Below are 16625 nucleotides of genomic sequence, written 5' to 3'. Positions count from 1 at the left end.
TCAGCCGCATGATATGAGAAATCAGGGTGACAACTACACCCTGTTTCCCGATGGAAAATAACCTAAAAGACAAAAGAGGGAAAAATTAAAAAGTTCAAACTAAACCTGAAAGGAAAAATGCGGATCTGGGGAGATCCCGGTCCGCCTCCTACAGACACTAAGCACAAACTGAGGTGCTTGGTGCCTGTCGGTGGGTGTATACTGCCGGGGAGGAGCTAATTTTCTTGTTTTTGCATAGTGTCAGCCTCCTAGCAGCAGCAGCATACACCCATGGTATTCTGTGTCCCCCAATAAGGCGATAAAGAAAACTGATTTTACCAAAAATGCAATAAGTGACATCACAGAAATCAGGCTCTCAGCTCCTACATTATGCTGCTCTCATATTACATTGCCAAAACCTGGTGACAGATACCATTTAACAATTCATAAAGATTTTCTGGGTTACCCCCTTTCTCTAATACTTTAAGGCATTGTCTACTGTTGGACAACACCTTACTATTGGCTACAAAGTGCTGTGTAAAATAAACTATACTTCCTTTCCATAGTGCTGCCCACCTGTTCTCTCAGCCTGGAGTCCCTCACCAGGGTAGTGACATAATGTCATGTGACCACTGCAGGCTTCCTAATTCCATCCAAGGGGAAATACAGTGTTTCTCCAGCAGAAATGTGAAGCCTGCAGCCAATCAGTAGCCGCTGATTGGCTGCAGCAGTAAAATGACATTGCTTATCTCAATAGACTGGTGAGGGTTATATAATGCTAAGAGTGGGGATCTGTTTTTGCTTGGGAAGTAACAAGCAACCCACAAAGTGAAACACTGCTGGAGTCAGAGTCTCGGTCCGTGAATCATGCTGCTCTCAGATTAAATTGCAAAAAATGTGATGACAAATTCCCTGTAAGACGTTCCTCCATAATCCCAACAACAGAAGATGCTGATTTCTGACAACTGGAGTGGCTCATCTATGCCAGCAGCAGGAGTGACTTAGGCGTTATTGGATGATGTAGAACTGTGACAGTTTATTGATAGCGAAAGGTCAAAACAGGCCACATGTCAGCACCCGAGTCATGGACGAGGTAGACTGCAAGCTTTTTAGGAGTCATCTGGTACGGTTAGGAACAAATAAGGGCGAGATCAAACAGAGGGTCCAAACACCAAAGCACTGGGTTTTTATTAGGTGAATGATTCTGCAGCCACAAAGCCGACTGTAAGTGTGCTGTCATCGCTCCATGAAAACAAGGCGCTTTAGAGCTCCGCTCTCAGGACTAGGCGGTCTTACATGGGTGACGGGTCCCCTAACAATCGGCAAGTTACCCCTAAAAGTAAAACATAACGCCGGCATAGCAGCGATAGGCCTGTCAGCCTGGAATATTAGAGTAACATGCCTCCTAGTCCACAGCGCCAGGATACCGTTCTGTGCCGCGGCACACGGAGCGGCCCTGTGCTGTAACACGCTCAGGAACAGAAGGGGCTTCAGAACTCCCAGAGGCCATGACCCTGAGACTAAACCACATTCACTCTCACACAGCTGCTCTGTGATGGAAAGTAAGCAGAAGTCACATTTTCTGGAGAATGGAGGGGAATTATTCCCGCCTTTGTGCGAAAGATTTTCTTTGCAAAAAAAATAAAACCGTCTGCCCTGTGACCCGTATTCTCCTGAGTATGAGGAGATGATATATACACACACATGTATACACATATAAATGCACGGGCATATACAGTGTGTGCAGCGCCTTCTCTCCCTACAGACACGCACCTTCCTGTCCGTGATCGCCCGCAGCAGGAAGCTCCTCTCACAGTTGGACAGCGGGGTCTCCCTCATTGTCGCCTTCTGTCCCCGCAGTCACTAACCACACACGTGATAAATGCAGGCCCCAACTTCAACTCCAGCGTCCAAAACACACGTGAGGGGCAACTACGTCATCAGACCGCGCAGCCTCTGACTCTCTTCGCCGCATCTAATGACGTCAGACGTTAGCCGTCAACGTGAGGGGAATCAGCAGCTAGTGTATGCGCATGCGCTGTTAGGCTGATCGCTGGATGATGTGACAGTGCGGACTACGTAGCCATTTTGTTGTGGTCCTGGCGGAGGAGAGCTGTTCTGTGTAACGTGGGGTCGCGTTCTCGAGTTGTCTGCAGCCTTTTCATGGAGAAAGAGGTCTTCCCGAATGCTCAGTCCCTCCCTCTGTGGCTCCTGTGCCCTCTCTTCACTCAGTATTGCTCCTCGCCCTCCAAGAACTATGTGTCCTATTTGTCTTGTTGGTTACAATGCTGGAGTTTTTCATGTTTACATATTTGGGCCCATGTGACTTTCTCCCATTTTTTTACATTTCTAAAGCTAACTGAGCAAAAAACAGCAATTCTGCTATTTTTGTTATGTTATGTATCCCAAGGTGGGTGGCCTTGGGATGAAGGCTTGATTATGTGCTGATCAGCAGAGCTGATCTTTCGTGCCAGTGTATTAGGTAGAAGTCTTCAGGTAACTGGTGAACCAGCTACCTACAAATCCACCCAGGGGTGGGTTTAAGGACGCCATAGTAAAGTGTGTGTGAAGGACCTGTGATGAGGTCATAGCCATGTGACCCGGTGGGTGTGGCTACGGACCAGGTGGCCAGGGTATGTCACATAGAGTGAATGCTGGGACCCGGTTGGTCCGTTTGGAAGGTCTCGCTGGAGGATGTGTAAGCCTGCCTGTGTGCATAATGTCTGCACGTGTCTGAGAGTTCCCAGGGAGAGGGAATGGACGCCTGCAGCGTGGTGAAGCAACTATGAGGTAACCCGGACATGGGAGTGTTACTAAGAGACTGTATAGCCTGTTGGCTGGATGAAGCAAAGCCTGTGTGACCACAGGGATTACAGAGCAGTACTCTGTCATGGACGCTATGCTGTTTATATGAACTTTATGCTGCTGTGGGTTTATGATGCCTGAATAAACCGCATGGATTGTTATTGTTATATGGAAAACCCGTGCCGGACGTGATTATTTGGCTGCCAAGCAAGTTGTTCCCAACCTTGAATGACAGCGCTACCTTACAGCAATTAACTATTGATGTCTTTCTGGTAACTAAGACTGGTGGAAGTTCGGCTTCCGGTATCTGACCTGAACTTTTTAATAAGTTTGAGTACCAGAACGTCACCTGAACCCCAATGAAAATAATGGATTCCCGAACTGCAATGAAAAGAAAAAAAAAAGTGTACGAACGCCAACCATTTCTAGACGAGTTCGCCCAGCTTGACTGTTAACATAGCTGGATAATACATGAAAATATTCTCCAGTATCTGCTATATGCATATATGCCTTTGCTTTATGGTGAGACATGCCTCATCTTGATAAACATATAATTATATGTTATAATTATATTCTTTTTGTATGAACTTATCATTGCATCTTGGCAGCATTTGTGGCCCTATTTTCCTGGGATCTTTTCACTGAAGTAGCTGTTGTGCCCACTTGCTTTTGTTACCATTGATACATGTTCTCTCTTGATCTACCTTTTAATTGCAAAATATGTAAAAGTTGATATTTTATTAGTAGCATGGACTCTTGTTCTCTATTTTATATCTTATTGAGTTGCTACAAATACCGTATTTTTCGCTTTATAAGATGCACTTTTATGATTCCCACAATTAGGGGGAAAATGGGGGTGCATCTTATATACCAAAAAGGGTTCATACCAATGCTGCGGGCCTGGAGCTGGGGGTGTTGCAGTGGTGGTGCGGAGGTCCTGCGGTGTGCGGTGGTGATACGGCGGCGAGTGGTGGTCCTGCGTTGGTGGTATGGTGGCGAGCAGTGGTACGGCAGCGAGCGGTGGTCTTGCGGCGGTAGCATATGGTGGCCAGTATTCTTTGTTCAGCTTCTCACTCGGTGCAGGCGCAGATAGAGGAAAGCCAAGATCTCCATCCGTGCCTGCCTCTATGCGATATCTCCAGGAAAATGGCCTTAGATGCAGCGCAGGCGCAGATGCAGCTCTTGGCCCAGCCTTGATAATGTCACTGCTGGTCACTGATGCTGCGCTTGCAGCTGTTCAGTCATCAGTGGTTCTCATCTTGGCACCGTCCAGGTTGAAAACTGTTTCTCCCCCAGACATGGATTATGGCGTGGGACAGAACAAAGGACAGCTATGGTATTTTTTTTTTTTTTTTTGGTTTATTACAGGAGAATGAGGGCTTCGGTGGAATTAGGTGTTTAAATAAAAATGGAAAACTGTGTTTAGTCTTATTTCAAATAAAGGACTTTATTCTGGCTGTGCCTTTATTTATAGTGTCTTTTAGACATCTCTACATTTATAGGCTGTGGGCTTCATGTCACCTGACAATACAAAGGTGACATCAACCGCACAAATATGAACACCACTTATCACCGCTACAGGGCAAGTGGTAAGAGCCAGGCAAAGCACCAGAATTGGCGCATCTAATAGATGTGCCTTTTCTGGGCAGCTGCGGGCTGCTATTTTTAGGCTGGGGGGGCCTATATCAATGGCCCCTTACCACTCTGAGAATACCAGCCCCCAGCTGTGAGCTTTAGCATGGCTGGTTGTCAAAAATGGGGGAGGTCCCCATGCTGTTTATTAATTATGTAAATAATTAAAAATAAGGCGTGGGGACCCCTCTATTCTTGATAACCAACATTATTGAAGCTGACAGCTGAGGTTTGCAGCCCCCGGCTGTGAGTTTTGCCAGGCTGGTTATAGAAAATACGGGGGAACTCACACCGTGTTTTTCATTCATTTAGTTATATTGCTGGCGGCTGGTGAGGAATACTCCCATCATGCGCTCCTGCTGACACTGTTATTAGCGGCAACAGGTGTAGGTTGATGGGAGTAATAGTCTAAAAAGCCCCCACCTGCTGTAATTGTTCTGACTTGAATATAACTCTCATCATTCTCCTCTGCTTGCGCCTATCACTAGCAGAGCAGGGGAGAATGATGAGAGCCATCTTCAGCACCCGGCGCCGGGGAACAGCGCTTACTGTAGCACTTATTCCCCAGCGCGTCACATGGATGACATCCATATGTGTTCTCCGTGTGCTGGACGTTTTGCCTCCCATGCTGACGGTAAAAAACAGACATGTCTGTGTGAGGCACAATATCCATGGAAACACACTAACATGTGCACAGACTCATTCATTTGAATGGATCTATGTTTGTCAGTGTCTCCGGTACATGTGAAAACTGCCACCGCACGTACAGGAGACACGGATGTGTGAAAGAGGCCTAAAGCTGAGGAGGGAGAGAAGATTGATTCTCCTCTGCAGGAATGGATAGTGATTGGTGGAGGGAAGTGTTGCTGAGCTGCCTCCACCATTCACATATCTGTCCCTGCACACTATTTAATGTTGGAACTACAATACTCACAAGTCCGGAATCCTTTTAGGAAAGTTGAGCAAAAAACCCCGTCATCCTTCAGAATATACTGTATCAATGGGTATATTCTGAAGGATGATGGGGGTTCTAGCCATATTTAGTGGACACTGTAATGTAGTGTCCAAAGTGTTTATTGCAAATGTGATTACCACCTCCCTCATCTTTCAGAATACATCCATGTGTACAGTAAGTGGGTGTATTCCTTAGGATAAGGGTGTGGTAGTCACAATATACGGTACTGCAGGCACTCTACTGTAATTCACAGATCCCCCATAACAGCGTCATCCACAGATAATATTTTTGCATTTTATTAAAGGTTTTTGCACACTATTTGATTCAAAATATTTTTTTACTTGTTTTCCTCTCTAAAAAATAGGTGCGTCTTATAATCAGGTGCGCCTTATAAAGCAAAAAATACGGTATATGGGTACTATAAATTATTGATCAATATGTTAAACTGGAATATTTTAGAAGTTCTATATTAGGTGAATATAGCCCTATAGTGTAGATACATTTTATACACGGGCGTAACTATCGTGGTTGCAGGAGGGTGCGACCGGGCCCATGCTGTGGGGGTGCCAACCAATGCCAATTGGATGTGCTTTACACCTGCAGATTTTCTGAGTAATGCAATTCTATGGGAAAAATCCACACATAAAACTCAGCGTACCTACAAGAGAAATTGATGTTGCAGATTTCCAACATGCACCATAGGTCAGTTTATGCAGAGTAAAAAAAAAAAAGCATAGTGAGCATGACATTTCTAAAAATCCCATCCACTTTGCAGGAATTGTAAGACGCAAGATTTTTTTGTGAAAATACACAACATTGAAAGTTCACTAAAACTTAGCCATGAATTCCTCTGTAGTAATGATGCTGAGACAGTGCAGATTTCACCCCATGCATTGCAAACAGAGACGTTCAAGAGGAAAAACTAAGAGGCTGTGAAATTCGGATCTGTAACTTCGCTCAACTTCAACGTCAGGGGTGGATGAGAGTTCATAATGTGGTACTTTAATGTGCATCCAATTTTTATGTTTTGAAAATGCATGCGTATCTCACAATTTGGACATACCTTTAGGCCACATGCACAGTGTACACATTCAGTATTTGTAAACCAAAACCAGGAGTGGAACAGTCAGAGGAAAAGTAGAATAGAAAAACGTCACCCCACTTCTGGATTTATCACCCACTCCTGGTTTTGGCTTACAAATACTGATGTAAAAAACTCACCAAATACTGAACATGTGCACATGGTCTTATGCCTCATTCAGTTTTCCAAGCGTCTTCAGTATTTTTGGTCTGACTTTTATCAGTCTTTGGTCAGGTTTTTACTATCATTGCTATATCAGTGATTTTCACTGATGAAAAAATAAATTCCCAAGCTTCTCCTATGCATTACAATGTTAATCATAGACCTCACACGGATAACAATGTGCACTATCAGTCATTTTCACAGATCCTTAGACTTGAATGGTTAATTTTGATCGATGACTCGGATCAAAAACAGACATGTCTCGGGTTTTTTTGCGGCCTATTTGGTCTACAAAAAAACATTATGAACGTGTGAACATAGAATATAATGGGCATGCGCACTACTCATGAAAAATGGAGAGAACAAGTATAAGGCCGGGGTCACACTGTCGAGGAATACGGCCGAGTGAGAGGCGCTAAAAGCACGCATTACACACGGACCAATGATTCTCTATGGGGTCCCTCGCACCAGCCGTATATTTCTCATCCGTATTCTACGGTCCGTTCCAATCGCAGCATGCTGCGATTGTCAGCGTACTACGTCCGTAGTACGCCAATGCAAGTCTATGGGTGCGCAAAAAATACGGATTACACACGGACCACACATGTGACTTGCGAGAAATACGCACCAGGTGTCTTTTAGCAAAGCCGGCAATTCAGTGCGCTATACAGTAAACTCACACTGACAGCTTTAATAAAGAAACGAATGAATAGATATATACACATAGAATACACATATATATATATGCATTCTATGTGTCTATATCTATTATTTCGTTTCTGTTATAAACCCTGTCATAGGGCTCCATTATATGTCCATTTTGCAAGCCTGCGAGAAAATCTCGCCATACGGATGGCATACGGATGCAGACATGCGCAAAATACGTGACCACACCTTGCGGAATCGCTTCGCGGTAAAAACCGCAGCATGCTCATTAATTTTGCGGAATCGCGGCGATCCCGCACCCATAGGAATGCATTGTTACGCTTACTTCCCACATGTGGCTGTGCACACGATGCGGAAAGTAAGCAGAACATTTGCGGATGGTACCCATGGTCCGGAGGAGAGGAGACTGTCCTCCGGGCTTTGGGTACCATATCCCTGTAAAAAATAGAATTTAAAATAAAAAATATTGTTATTCTCACCTTCCGGCGTCCCGCGCAGCCTTCCCGCCTCTCTCCACGCTCTCGTTCCCAGTAATCCTTTGCGAAAATGCCCGCGATGGCGTCCGTTCTCGCGGGATCGCGAAGTCTCGCGGTCATTCGCGCGACATCATCGCGAATTACCGCGAGACATCGCGAACCCGCGAGAACGGACGTCATCGCGGGTATTTTCGCAAAGGATTACTGGGAACGGCTGCGCAGGACATCGGAAGGTAAGAATAACACCATTTTTTTTTTTTTTTTTACATTTTATCTTTTACTACTGATGCTGCATAGGCGGCCTCAGTAGTAAAAAGTTGGTCATACTGGTCAAACACTATGTTTGACCAGTGTGACCAACCTGTCAATCAGTTCTCCAAGCGATGCTACAGATCGCTTGGAAAACGCTAGCATTTTGCAAGCTAAATACGCTTGCAAAATGCTAGTTTTTCCGCGGGAAAATCGCGGGAATTTAAAATGCGATTTTCCTGCGGAATGGAATTCCGGAATTCTCGCGGTAATTTCCGCGAGAGTTCCGGTACGTGTGCACTTAGCCTTAAAGTTCAAAACAAGTTTCAATGTACAATGTAATAGAAATTTCATTACCAAAATTTAACTTTCAATAAGTTTAAAAATAATGCAACAATTTGTGAGATTGTTGTAACCTATTAATTATAATTTTAGGGTTTTACGTAAGATCATTGATTGATCCCACCACAATATGAGACAGTCTGAGAAAAATGTTGTATTAGATATGGAAATAAACTTTCCCCCAGCCGTCTTCTTACACGGCTGTGGTCATGTGCCAATAGAGGAAATGTTCTCCCATGTCGAGTGCAGGACTGAAAACGAATCTGCTAGGAGCTGGGATGGAGAGAATATACATGGCCTAACTGAACTGTAATAATAAGCTATATTATGCTACACACCAATTTTTATTGCAACACAAAAATTATTCTGTGTGGTTCTACAACAAGCACGTCATAAAAAATTAGAATCATAGAATCGTAGAGTTGGAAGGGACCTCCTGGGCCATCTGGTCCAACCCCCTGCTCAAAGCAGGATTCGCTAAATCATCCCAGTTAGATGTCTGTCCAGCCTCTGTTTGAAGACTTCCATTGAAGGAGAACTCACCACTTCTCGTGGCAGCCTGTTCCACTCATTGATTTTCTCTGGAATCATCTGGATGATTGAAGAAAAAAATGGAGTAATCGAGAGCAGCAGGAAATAATGAGTTATAAAACTGACCACTTTTGATTTGATGACAAATTATGGTCTTCTTTAATGTAATTATGGTTAGTTTATGTCCAGGTTTTATGTCCTAATATAGGCATTTTTGATTGGAATGGAATGATTTCAAGATATTAGACTACGTACAAACTTAAACTATGAATATTACTTTTCATCATATGTTATCAGTTCCAAGTATCTTCAGGCTACTTGGAAGTGATACACTAAGTGAATTGCAGTCTTTGTTGTTCACTTTCTGGGTGCATCTGTACTGGTCATGTTATGATCACGTTGCGCTAGGGCTTATTGTAGACACAGTACAGTTATCAGCGTGCAGGACATCATTCTATCCATTAGTAAGAACAATGAAGACTCCATTCAATGACTCAAGGCACTAAAGTCTTTATGAATTGATACATAAAGTATTTGTAAACATTGTAAAACTAATACATAAATAGTGTATATACACTCACTGGCCACTTTATTAGGTACACCATGCTAGTAAGGGGTTGGACCCCCTTTTGCCTTCAGAACTGCCTCAATTCTTCGTGGCAGAGATTCAACAAGGTGCTGGAAGCATTCCTCAGAGATTTTTGACCATATTGACATGATGGCATCACACAGTTGGCGCAGATTTGTCGGCTGCACATCCCTGATGCGAATCTCCCGTTCCACCACATCCCAAAGATGCTCTATTGGATTGAGATCTGGTGACTGAGGAGGCCATTTGAGTACAGTAAACTCATTGTCATGTTCAAGAAACCAATCTGAGATGATTCGAGCTTTATGACATGGCGCATTATCCTGCTGAAAGTAGCCATCAGATGTTGGGTACATTGTGGTCATAAAGGGATGGACATGGTCAGCAACAATACTCAGGTAGGCTGTGGCGTTGCAACGATGCTCAATTGGTACCAAGGGGCCCAAAGAGTGCCCAGAAAAAATTCCCCACACCATGACACCACCACCACCAGCCTGAACCGTTGATACAAGGCAGGATGGATCCATGCTTTCATGTTGTTTACGCCAAATTCTGACCCTACCATCCGAATGTCACAGCAGAAATCGAGACTCATCAGACCAGGCAACGTTTTTCCAATCTTCTACTGTCCAATTTCGATGAGCTTGTGCAAATTGTAGCCTCAGTTTCCTGTTCTTAGCTGAGAGGAGTGGTACCCAGTGTGGTCTTCTGCTGCTGTAGCCCATCTGCCTCAAAGTTCGACGCACTGTGCATTCAGAGATGCTCTTCTGCCTACCTTGGTTGTAACGGGTGGCAATTTGAGTCACTGTTGCCTTTCTATCAGCTCGAACCAGTCTGCCCATTCTCCTCTGACCTCTGGCATCAACATGGCATTTCCGGCCACAGAACTGCCGCTCACTGGATTTTTTTTCTTTTTCGGACCATTCTCTGTAAACCCTAGAGATGGTTGTGCGTGAAAATCCCAATAGATCAGCAGTTTCTGAAATTCTCAGACCAGCCCTTCTGGCACCAACAATCATGCCACGTTCAAAGGCACTCAAATCACCTTTCTTCCCCATACTGATGCTCGGTTTGAACTGCAGGAGATTGTCTTGACCATGTCTACATGCCTAAATGCACTGAGTTGCCGCCATGTGATTGGCTGATTAGAAATTAAGTCTTAACACACAGTTGGACAGGTGTACCTAATAAAGTGGCCAGTGAGTGTACATGCTTAAAGAGTTATCAACTTTCTCAAAACTGAAAAACTATGAGAACACAAATGGCACAGGCATGTCAAAGAGAACGGACATGTGAATGAGGCCTTAGACCTGGTTCAAAGGAGCAGATTCAAAATCATCCGTTCAGAAAAAAACTGACAATTTTTCATCCATATTGTCACACATATTCAATTCTAAATGTCAATATAGACCCTTTTAAGAGATTTATGGCAAGACTTGTTATAGGGTCAATATTGACTTTAGGATTGCTACATTCAATAGGTAGTGCTAGAGTTCTAGTCTTCCTCTCTTGAGCGGCTAATTGTGAAGCAGTATGAAATAGTATTTCTTGCAATCTTCTGGATCATTCTAGATACAGTTGTGCTCAAAAGTTTACCTACCCCGGCAGAATTTTTGCTTTCTTGGCCTTTTTTCAGAGAATATGAATGATAATACGAAAACTTTTTCTCCACTCATGGTTAATGGTTGATAGGAACACCATTCCTACTGTAAAGCACGGAGGTGGATCGCTGATGTTTTGGGGACGTGTGAGCTACAAAGACACAGGAAACTTGGTCAAAGTTGAAGGAAAGATGAATGCAGCACATTATCAGCAATACTGGAGGCAAATTTGCAATCATCAGCCTGGAAGCTGCACATGGGACGTACTTGGACATTCCAACATGACAACGATCTAAAACACAAGGCCATGTCGACCTGTCATTGGCTACAGCAGAACAAAGTGAAGGTTCTGGAATGGCCATCTCAGTCTCCTGACCTCAATATCATTGAGCCACTCTGGGGAGATCTCAAGCGCACAGTTCATGCTAGGCAGCCCAGGAATTTACAGGAACTGGATGCTTTTTGCCAAGAAGAGTGGGCAGCTATAGCATTGAGAAAATAAAGAACCTCACCCACAACTACCACAATAGACTTGAAGCTGTCATTGATGTTAGAGGGGGTAATACACGGTATTAAGAAATGGGGTATGTGAACTTTTGATCTGGGTCATTTGGATATTTTGGGTTGTCATTATGATTTTAAAAGAGAAAACACAGTAGTTTGACAATAAATGGCTTCACCCAACCACTAACCATGAGTGTAGAAAAAGTTTTGAAGTTATCATTCATATTCTCTGAAAAAAGCTAAGAAAGCAAAAATTCTGCCGGTGTATGTAAACTTTTGAGCACAACTGTAAGTCACTTACGAGTATAAACACACTCCTGTTCTTCATTATTATAAGTAGTAAATGGCATGTTCTGTGTAAAAGTTCATACAGAAGATTCTTTACATATTTCCTGCATTCAAGAGCTGATGGGATTCTTACACCTTATCTGTCATGCTCACCATGTCTGTCATGTCTGCCTTGTCTGTTTTGTCTCAAGAACCCCTGGAGCGGTGTGCACGCGCATCTCGTGTCTGCTATCTTGCATGTTCCCTAGAGCAGTGTGCACACTCACCTCATGTCTGTTGAGCTGCAGGATGCCTGCATTTCTGCTCTGCCTTCTGTGATGAACTCATCATGTCTAGAACCCCTGATCATGTGTCCTTCCTATACTCCAGCATAGGCTGGTTCTGCAATCATCTCTGCATATCTGGAACTCTGATCATGTGACCTGCCAAGGTTTCAGCACTGGTTCTGCAATCATCCCTGCATGTCTGGAATCCTGATCATGTGACTGCTCCCTGTGATCCTGGAGGATCTGAACTGGAAGTTCTCCGCTGGTCCTGACCCGGAAGTGGAGGTGCTATGCCCTATATCAGACCGCCCCTTCCTTTGCTCAGGGCCTGAGTATTGTGTTGCTTCCCTGCATGGCTGCTTGGTCTGCTGGGTCGCTCCCTCTATTCTGTGCCCTTGCGCTTTGCTCTCTCGTGCATCTCTGCACACGCTCCGTGCTCGTATTCCGTCTCTTTCTCATGCTTTGCCTCGTGTTGTCCTTCGTGCTTTGTTTGTCCTCGCTATGCTTCCTTGTTATGCTATGTTCTGTACCCTGTCCCTGACGTGTCTTTCTACACGTGCAGGCCACCGCTCTGTACCCTGTCCCTGACGTGTCTCTCTACACGTGCAGGCCTCCGCTCTGTACCCTGTCCCTGACGTGTCTCTCTACACGTGCAGGCCTCCGCTCTGTACCCTGTCCCTGACATGTCTCTCTACACGTGCAGGCCTCCGCTCTGTACTCTGTCTAGTCCCAAGGCTCTCCCTTGGCCCGGCTCTGGGCTTCGGCCTACGCTCTGCTGCTAGACTCTTTCCCTGTCCCTGGCATGTCTCTCCACATGCGCAGACCTCGTCTTGTACTTTGCCCCTGGCATGCCCTCTGCATGCGCAGGACTCTGTCTCTTACCCTATGCCTTGTTTCTGATGTTTCGTGCACCCTTGCACTTTTCGTACTAGGCTTTGCCGTGCTGTTTCGCACTTGTCTCTGACCTGTACCTTTGCCTAGCCCTGCCTTGTGGCTCCGTGCCCTCGTGCACGCGCCTGGTCACCCTGTGCCTGCCTGTTGTGCCTCAGCCTTGCCGCCTCTAGCCGTGCTCGCCTGTGTGCCTCAGCCGTGCCCGCCGTCCAGTGCTATAGTGGTTACCGGCTGTGTGAGCCGCAGCTGTGCCGCCTCTAAGTTGTGCCTGCCTGCCACCGTCGGTACCACCTGCCGGTGCCCCAGCCGTGGTTTCCGTGCTCCCTTGCACGCACGCTGGTTTTCGCACTGTGCCTTTTCGTGCTACTCTTGCACAAAGTCTTTTGCTTACTTTGCTCTGCTCTGAACCCTGTCTTGCCTGCCGGATTCCGTAACCTGCCGACCGCTGCCAGAGGTCCGGACCTAGATGACTGCGGCCTGATGTCCGGAGCTGATTTCCGCAGTCTGATTCCTGGACCCTGTCGGTCGATGCCAGCACCCGGATTCCGATGCCACCGTACCCTATCTTGGTCCCTGGCTTGTCCTCTGCACGCACAGGCCTCCGTCCTGTATCTCTCCCTGGCGTGTCTCTTCGCACGCGCAGGCCACCGTCCCTGTACCTGTCCCTGGCATGCCCCTTGGCATGCGCAGGCCTCCGTCCTGTGAACCTGACCCGGGCGTGTTCGTTGACACGCATCCTGTTTCTAACTTTGTCTTGTCTCCTTGCATGGAACCCTGGTTTGCTTACCGGATGTCCGGAACCTGCCGATTACCTTCAGAGCTACAGAACCTGATGTCCCGGTTGATCGTTGCCTGCTGTCCGGAGTCCGATGTCCTCGTGCCTCTGTCTACCATCTCCACGTACCATGCTTTGGACCTCGGCGTGCCCTTGCACGCACCTTGCTCTATGTACTCTGTGGGTTCACGTTTTGCACCTGTTATACCCTGAAGTGTTCCTCATGCCTTGGACCTCGACATGCCCTTGCACGCATCTTGCTTTATGTACTTTGTGTGTTCACGTTTTGCACCTGTTGTACCCAGAAGTGTTCCTTAATGAAGTTTCCTTGAACTAACGTCTTGTCTCGCCTTGTCTTGTTTCCCTGAGCCGGCCGTCTGGTCCAACTGCCGTGGTGGCTTACCCCCTTGGTCTTGCCCCTGACACTCCCTGTACTGTATAGGGGGTGGTTCCTCACTAGGTCAGCTCGCCCTAGGTGGGTGGGTGCCACGGCCCAGAGGGTCCACTCATTCAAGAACAACGACTCAGCGTAAGCTGACGCTCATCTCATTATCTACATTCCTCATCTTTGCCTCCTACTTGTTTCTTTCTCAAACTGCTAGATTTCATATATTTCGATTAAACTTTTTAATTTACCTGTTTTGAGTCCATTGTTTGCAGACTGATTATTTTGTTTACTTACCTGCAACAAATATTTATTACAAAAAAAATTGGCACATGCGAGCATAGAACAATTACTTATATCTCAAAAAGGAAGGCCAAAATTTGTGACACACCAGTAGAGTGCTAGAAACAGCCTAAATGTGAGTCAAAAACTTAACTTTTACTTATAAAAACAGTCGTACACATAGACAAAATGTATATAATAATCCTATAAGAGTAGTATTCCCAAGTATCGTAAATTCCCAGCAAAATTTTGTAGGCTTATTATAGAGAAGGATCAATCAATCATACTACATGGAGTGTTCTCACCCATTGATGTAAGTATAATACTCCATCATTCAGTGGTGAAAGACCTTAAAATTGTCCCCATTGGTCCTCTTGTGGTGCAAGAAAATTCTATGTTTGGGAAAGTGGAGAGACTTTCCTCCATAATGAACCAATATCTCACTAAAACTCTCATCGATCCACCTTAGTATATGAGGAAATTTCCATTTCCAAATTTCTCACAGATGGGTGAGAAGTTTCCATTTGGTATGTGTGACAGAGTCACTGACATAGTATGTGAAGGGAGACACGTGTCACTGCACATACTGCGGTCAGTGATATAAAACCAGAGTGTTTTTGCCTCCAGCACACTAAATACTGAGAGGGTTAATAGGAACCTATGGTATGGGCTGGTTTTAGAGTACCTTCATAAAGTGGGTGGGCGTATCTCCATATGCAGAGTCCTGTTTGATGTCATGGTCATGTGATCATCACATGAGTGTTAAATACCTGGCCTTGAGAATCAGTGGGTTTTTGTGTATTGGGAGAGCAAGAACTCCCACATAGCTCCTGGAGGAGCTTAAAGACTGTGTAGGGATAACTGCAGGTGAACCCTGCAGGGAAAGGACTCATAAGGACTGTGTTTTTTTGTTTGTTTTACCATTATGCCAGCAAGGCTCTGTTTTTTTTGCTGAACCCTGCAAAGGTTTATGTCATCCCCAATAAACCATCAGGTGATTCTCTACAGAACGGTTAAGGAGTCCTGTGTCTACCTGAGGAAGCAGCTAAGTGGATCAACCCCTTACACCTGGTGTTTTGGATGCGGGCAGCATTCCAGGAACACATACAGAGGCTGTAGACAACTGCATGTCCTGGGTGAAACCAGCTTTTCAGTAAGAGGTGTCCGGCAGCATGGAGGAACTTGTTAAACATCTCGTCCAAGTACAGCAGCAACATCAGCTCACTAGTCAACAGCAGCGAGCGGCACAGCAGGAGACGAATAAGCTGTTAGCACAGCAGCTTCAACACAGGCTGCAGCAGCAATAACGGCAGCAGCAGGAGGCGCTAACAAGGCAAATGGAGCTGTCATGGTTTGTCTGGCTCGGTTATTCTATGGTTAATTCCTGCAGCCTCACTCTGACCCTGGGTGGACTTTTTATAGCCTACATTTGGGAATTTCCCTTGTCAGTGATACTTTCGCTCTTGGCTGAGTGTTTGACTCCTGAGTGTGCTTGGTGTCGTGTGCTGGTTTGCTTGGTACCTTGGTTTTTTACTAGGTCTGATCTCTGGATACTGCTTGTTGGATTCTGTTTCTGTACCTTCTCTGTCCGTTTGGTATTGACCTCTGCCTGGCCCCAACTATCCATTCTGTCTAATCCCTTGGTACTGTCGTGCTGTCCCATGCTCTGACCCCGGCCTGATCTGGTTTACATCTATGCGCCTTGGTAGCTCTGTTCTGTAGTTACCTTTCTAGGAGTTTTCCTTGAGCTCCTAGCTCTCTGGGGCTTAGGCCACGCCCCCTGCAGTCAGGTGCTTCAGGTCCTATCTGACCTGAAGCAATCTCTCTTCAAGTCCTGTTCACTCCACGTTCCTGGGAGCCTGAGGCTGTCTTCAGTACCTGAAAACACATCAGGAGTAGGGATTTTTGGTTCTACAGCAGATGATTGAGCGAGATAGGCAGAAATTCCCCACACTTCAGCAGCGAGCTGCTCAACACGATCGGACAATTTCTTAGTCTCCATTAAAGAAAAAAATCCTCCTACGGCCCCCCCCCCAGAGAAAAAGAGGAAAAAATATATAAAGAAATTCTGACATTTTTTTTTTTTTTTTTACAATTCTTTCCTTCTTTTAGTACCCTAGAGTCTGCGGTTTGGCTGGTGATTCTGTTATGATTGGGTCATCGAGG

The 16625-nt window shown here is 45.5% G+C and overlaps 1 protein-coding gene across 1 annotated transcript in view; it reads right to left on the bottom strand.

The window, feature by feature from the left end:
- EXOSC9 (exosome component 9) overlaps positions 1–2017 on the bottom strand; it is a 74134-nt gene extending 72117 nt beyond the window's left edge. The window contains exon 1 of the mRNA XM_073572005.1: positions 1753–2017. Within this exon, the coding sequence (XP_073428106.1) occupies positions 1753–1818 (66 nt within the window). The 5' untranslated portion in view covers positions 1819–2017. The remainder of the gene's footprint in view (positions 1–1752) is intronic.
- Positions 2018–16625: the final 14608 nt, after the last annotated feature.

Source organism: Dendrobates tinctorius, unplaced genomic scaffold (assembly GCF_039654945.1).
Source record: "Dendrobates tinctorius isolate UK_male_01 unplaced genomic scaffold, ASM3965494v1 ptg000030l, whole genome shotgun sequence".
Taxonomy (NCBI): domain Eukaryota; kingdom Metazoa; phylum Chordata; class Amphibia; order Anura; family Dendrobatidae; genus Dendrobates; species Dendrobates tinctorius.
This window is presented reverse-complemented; position numbering and strand designations above follow the sequence as displayed.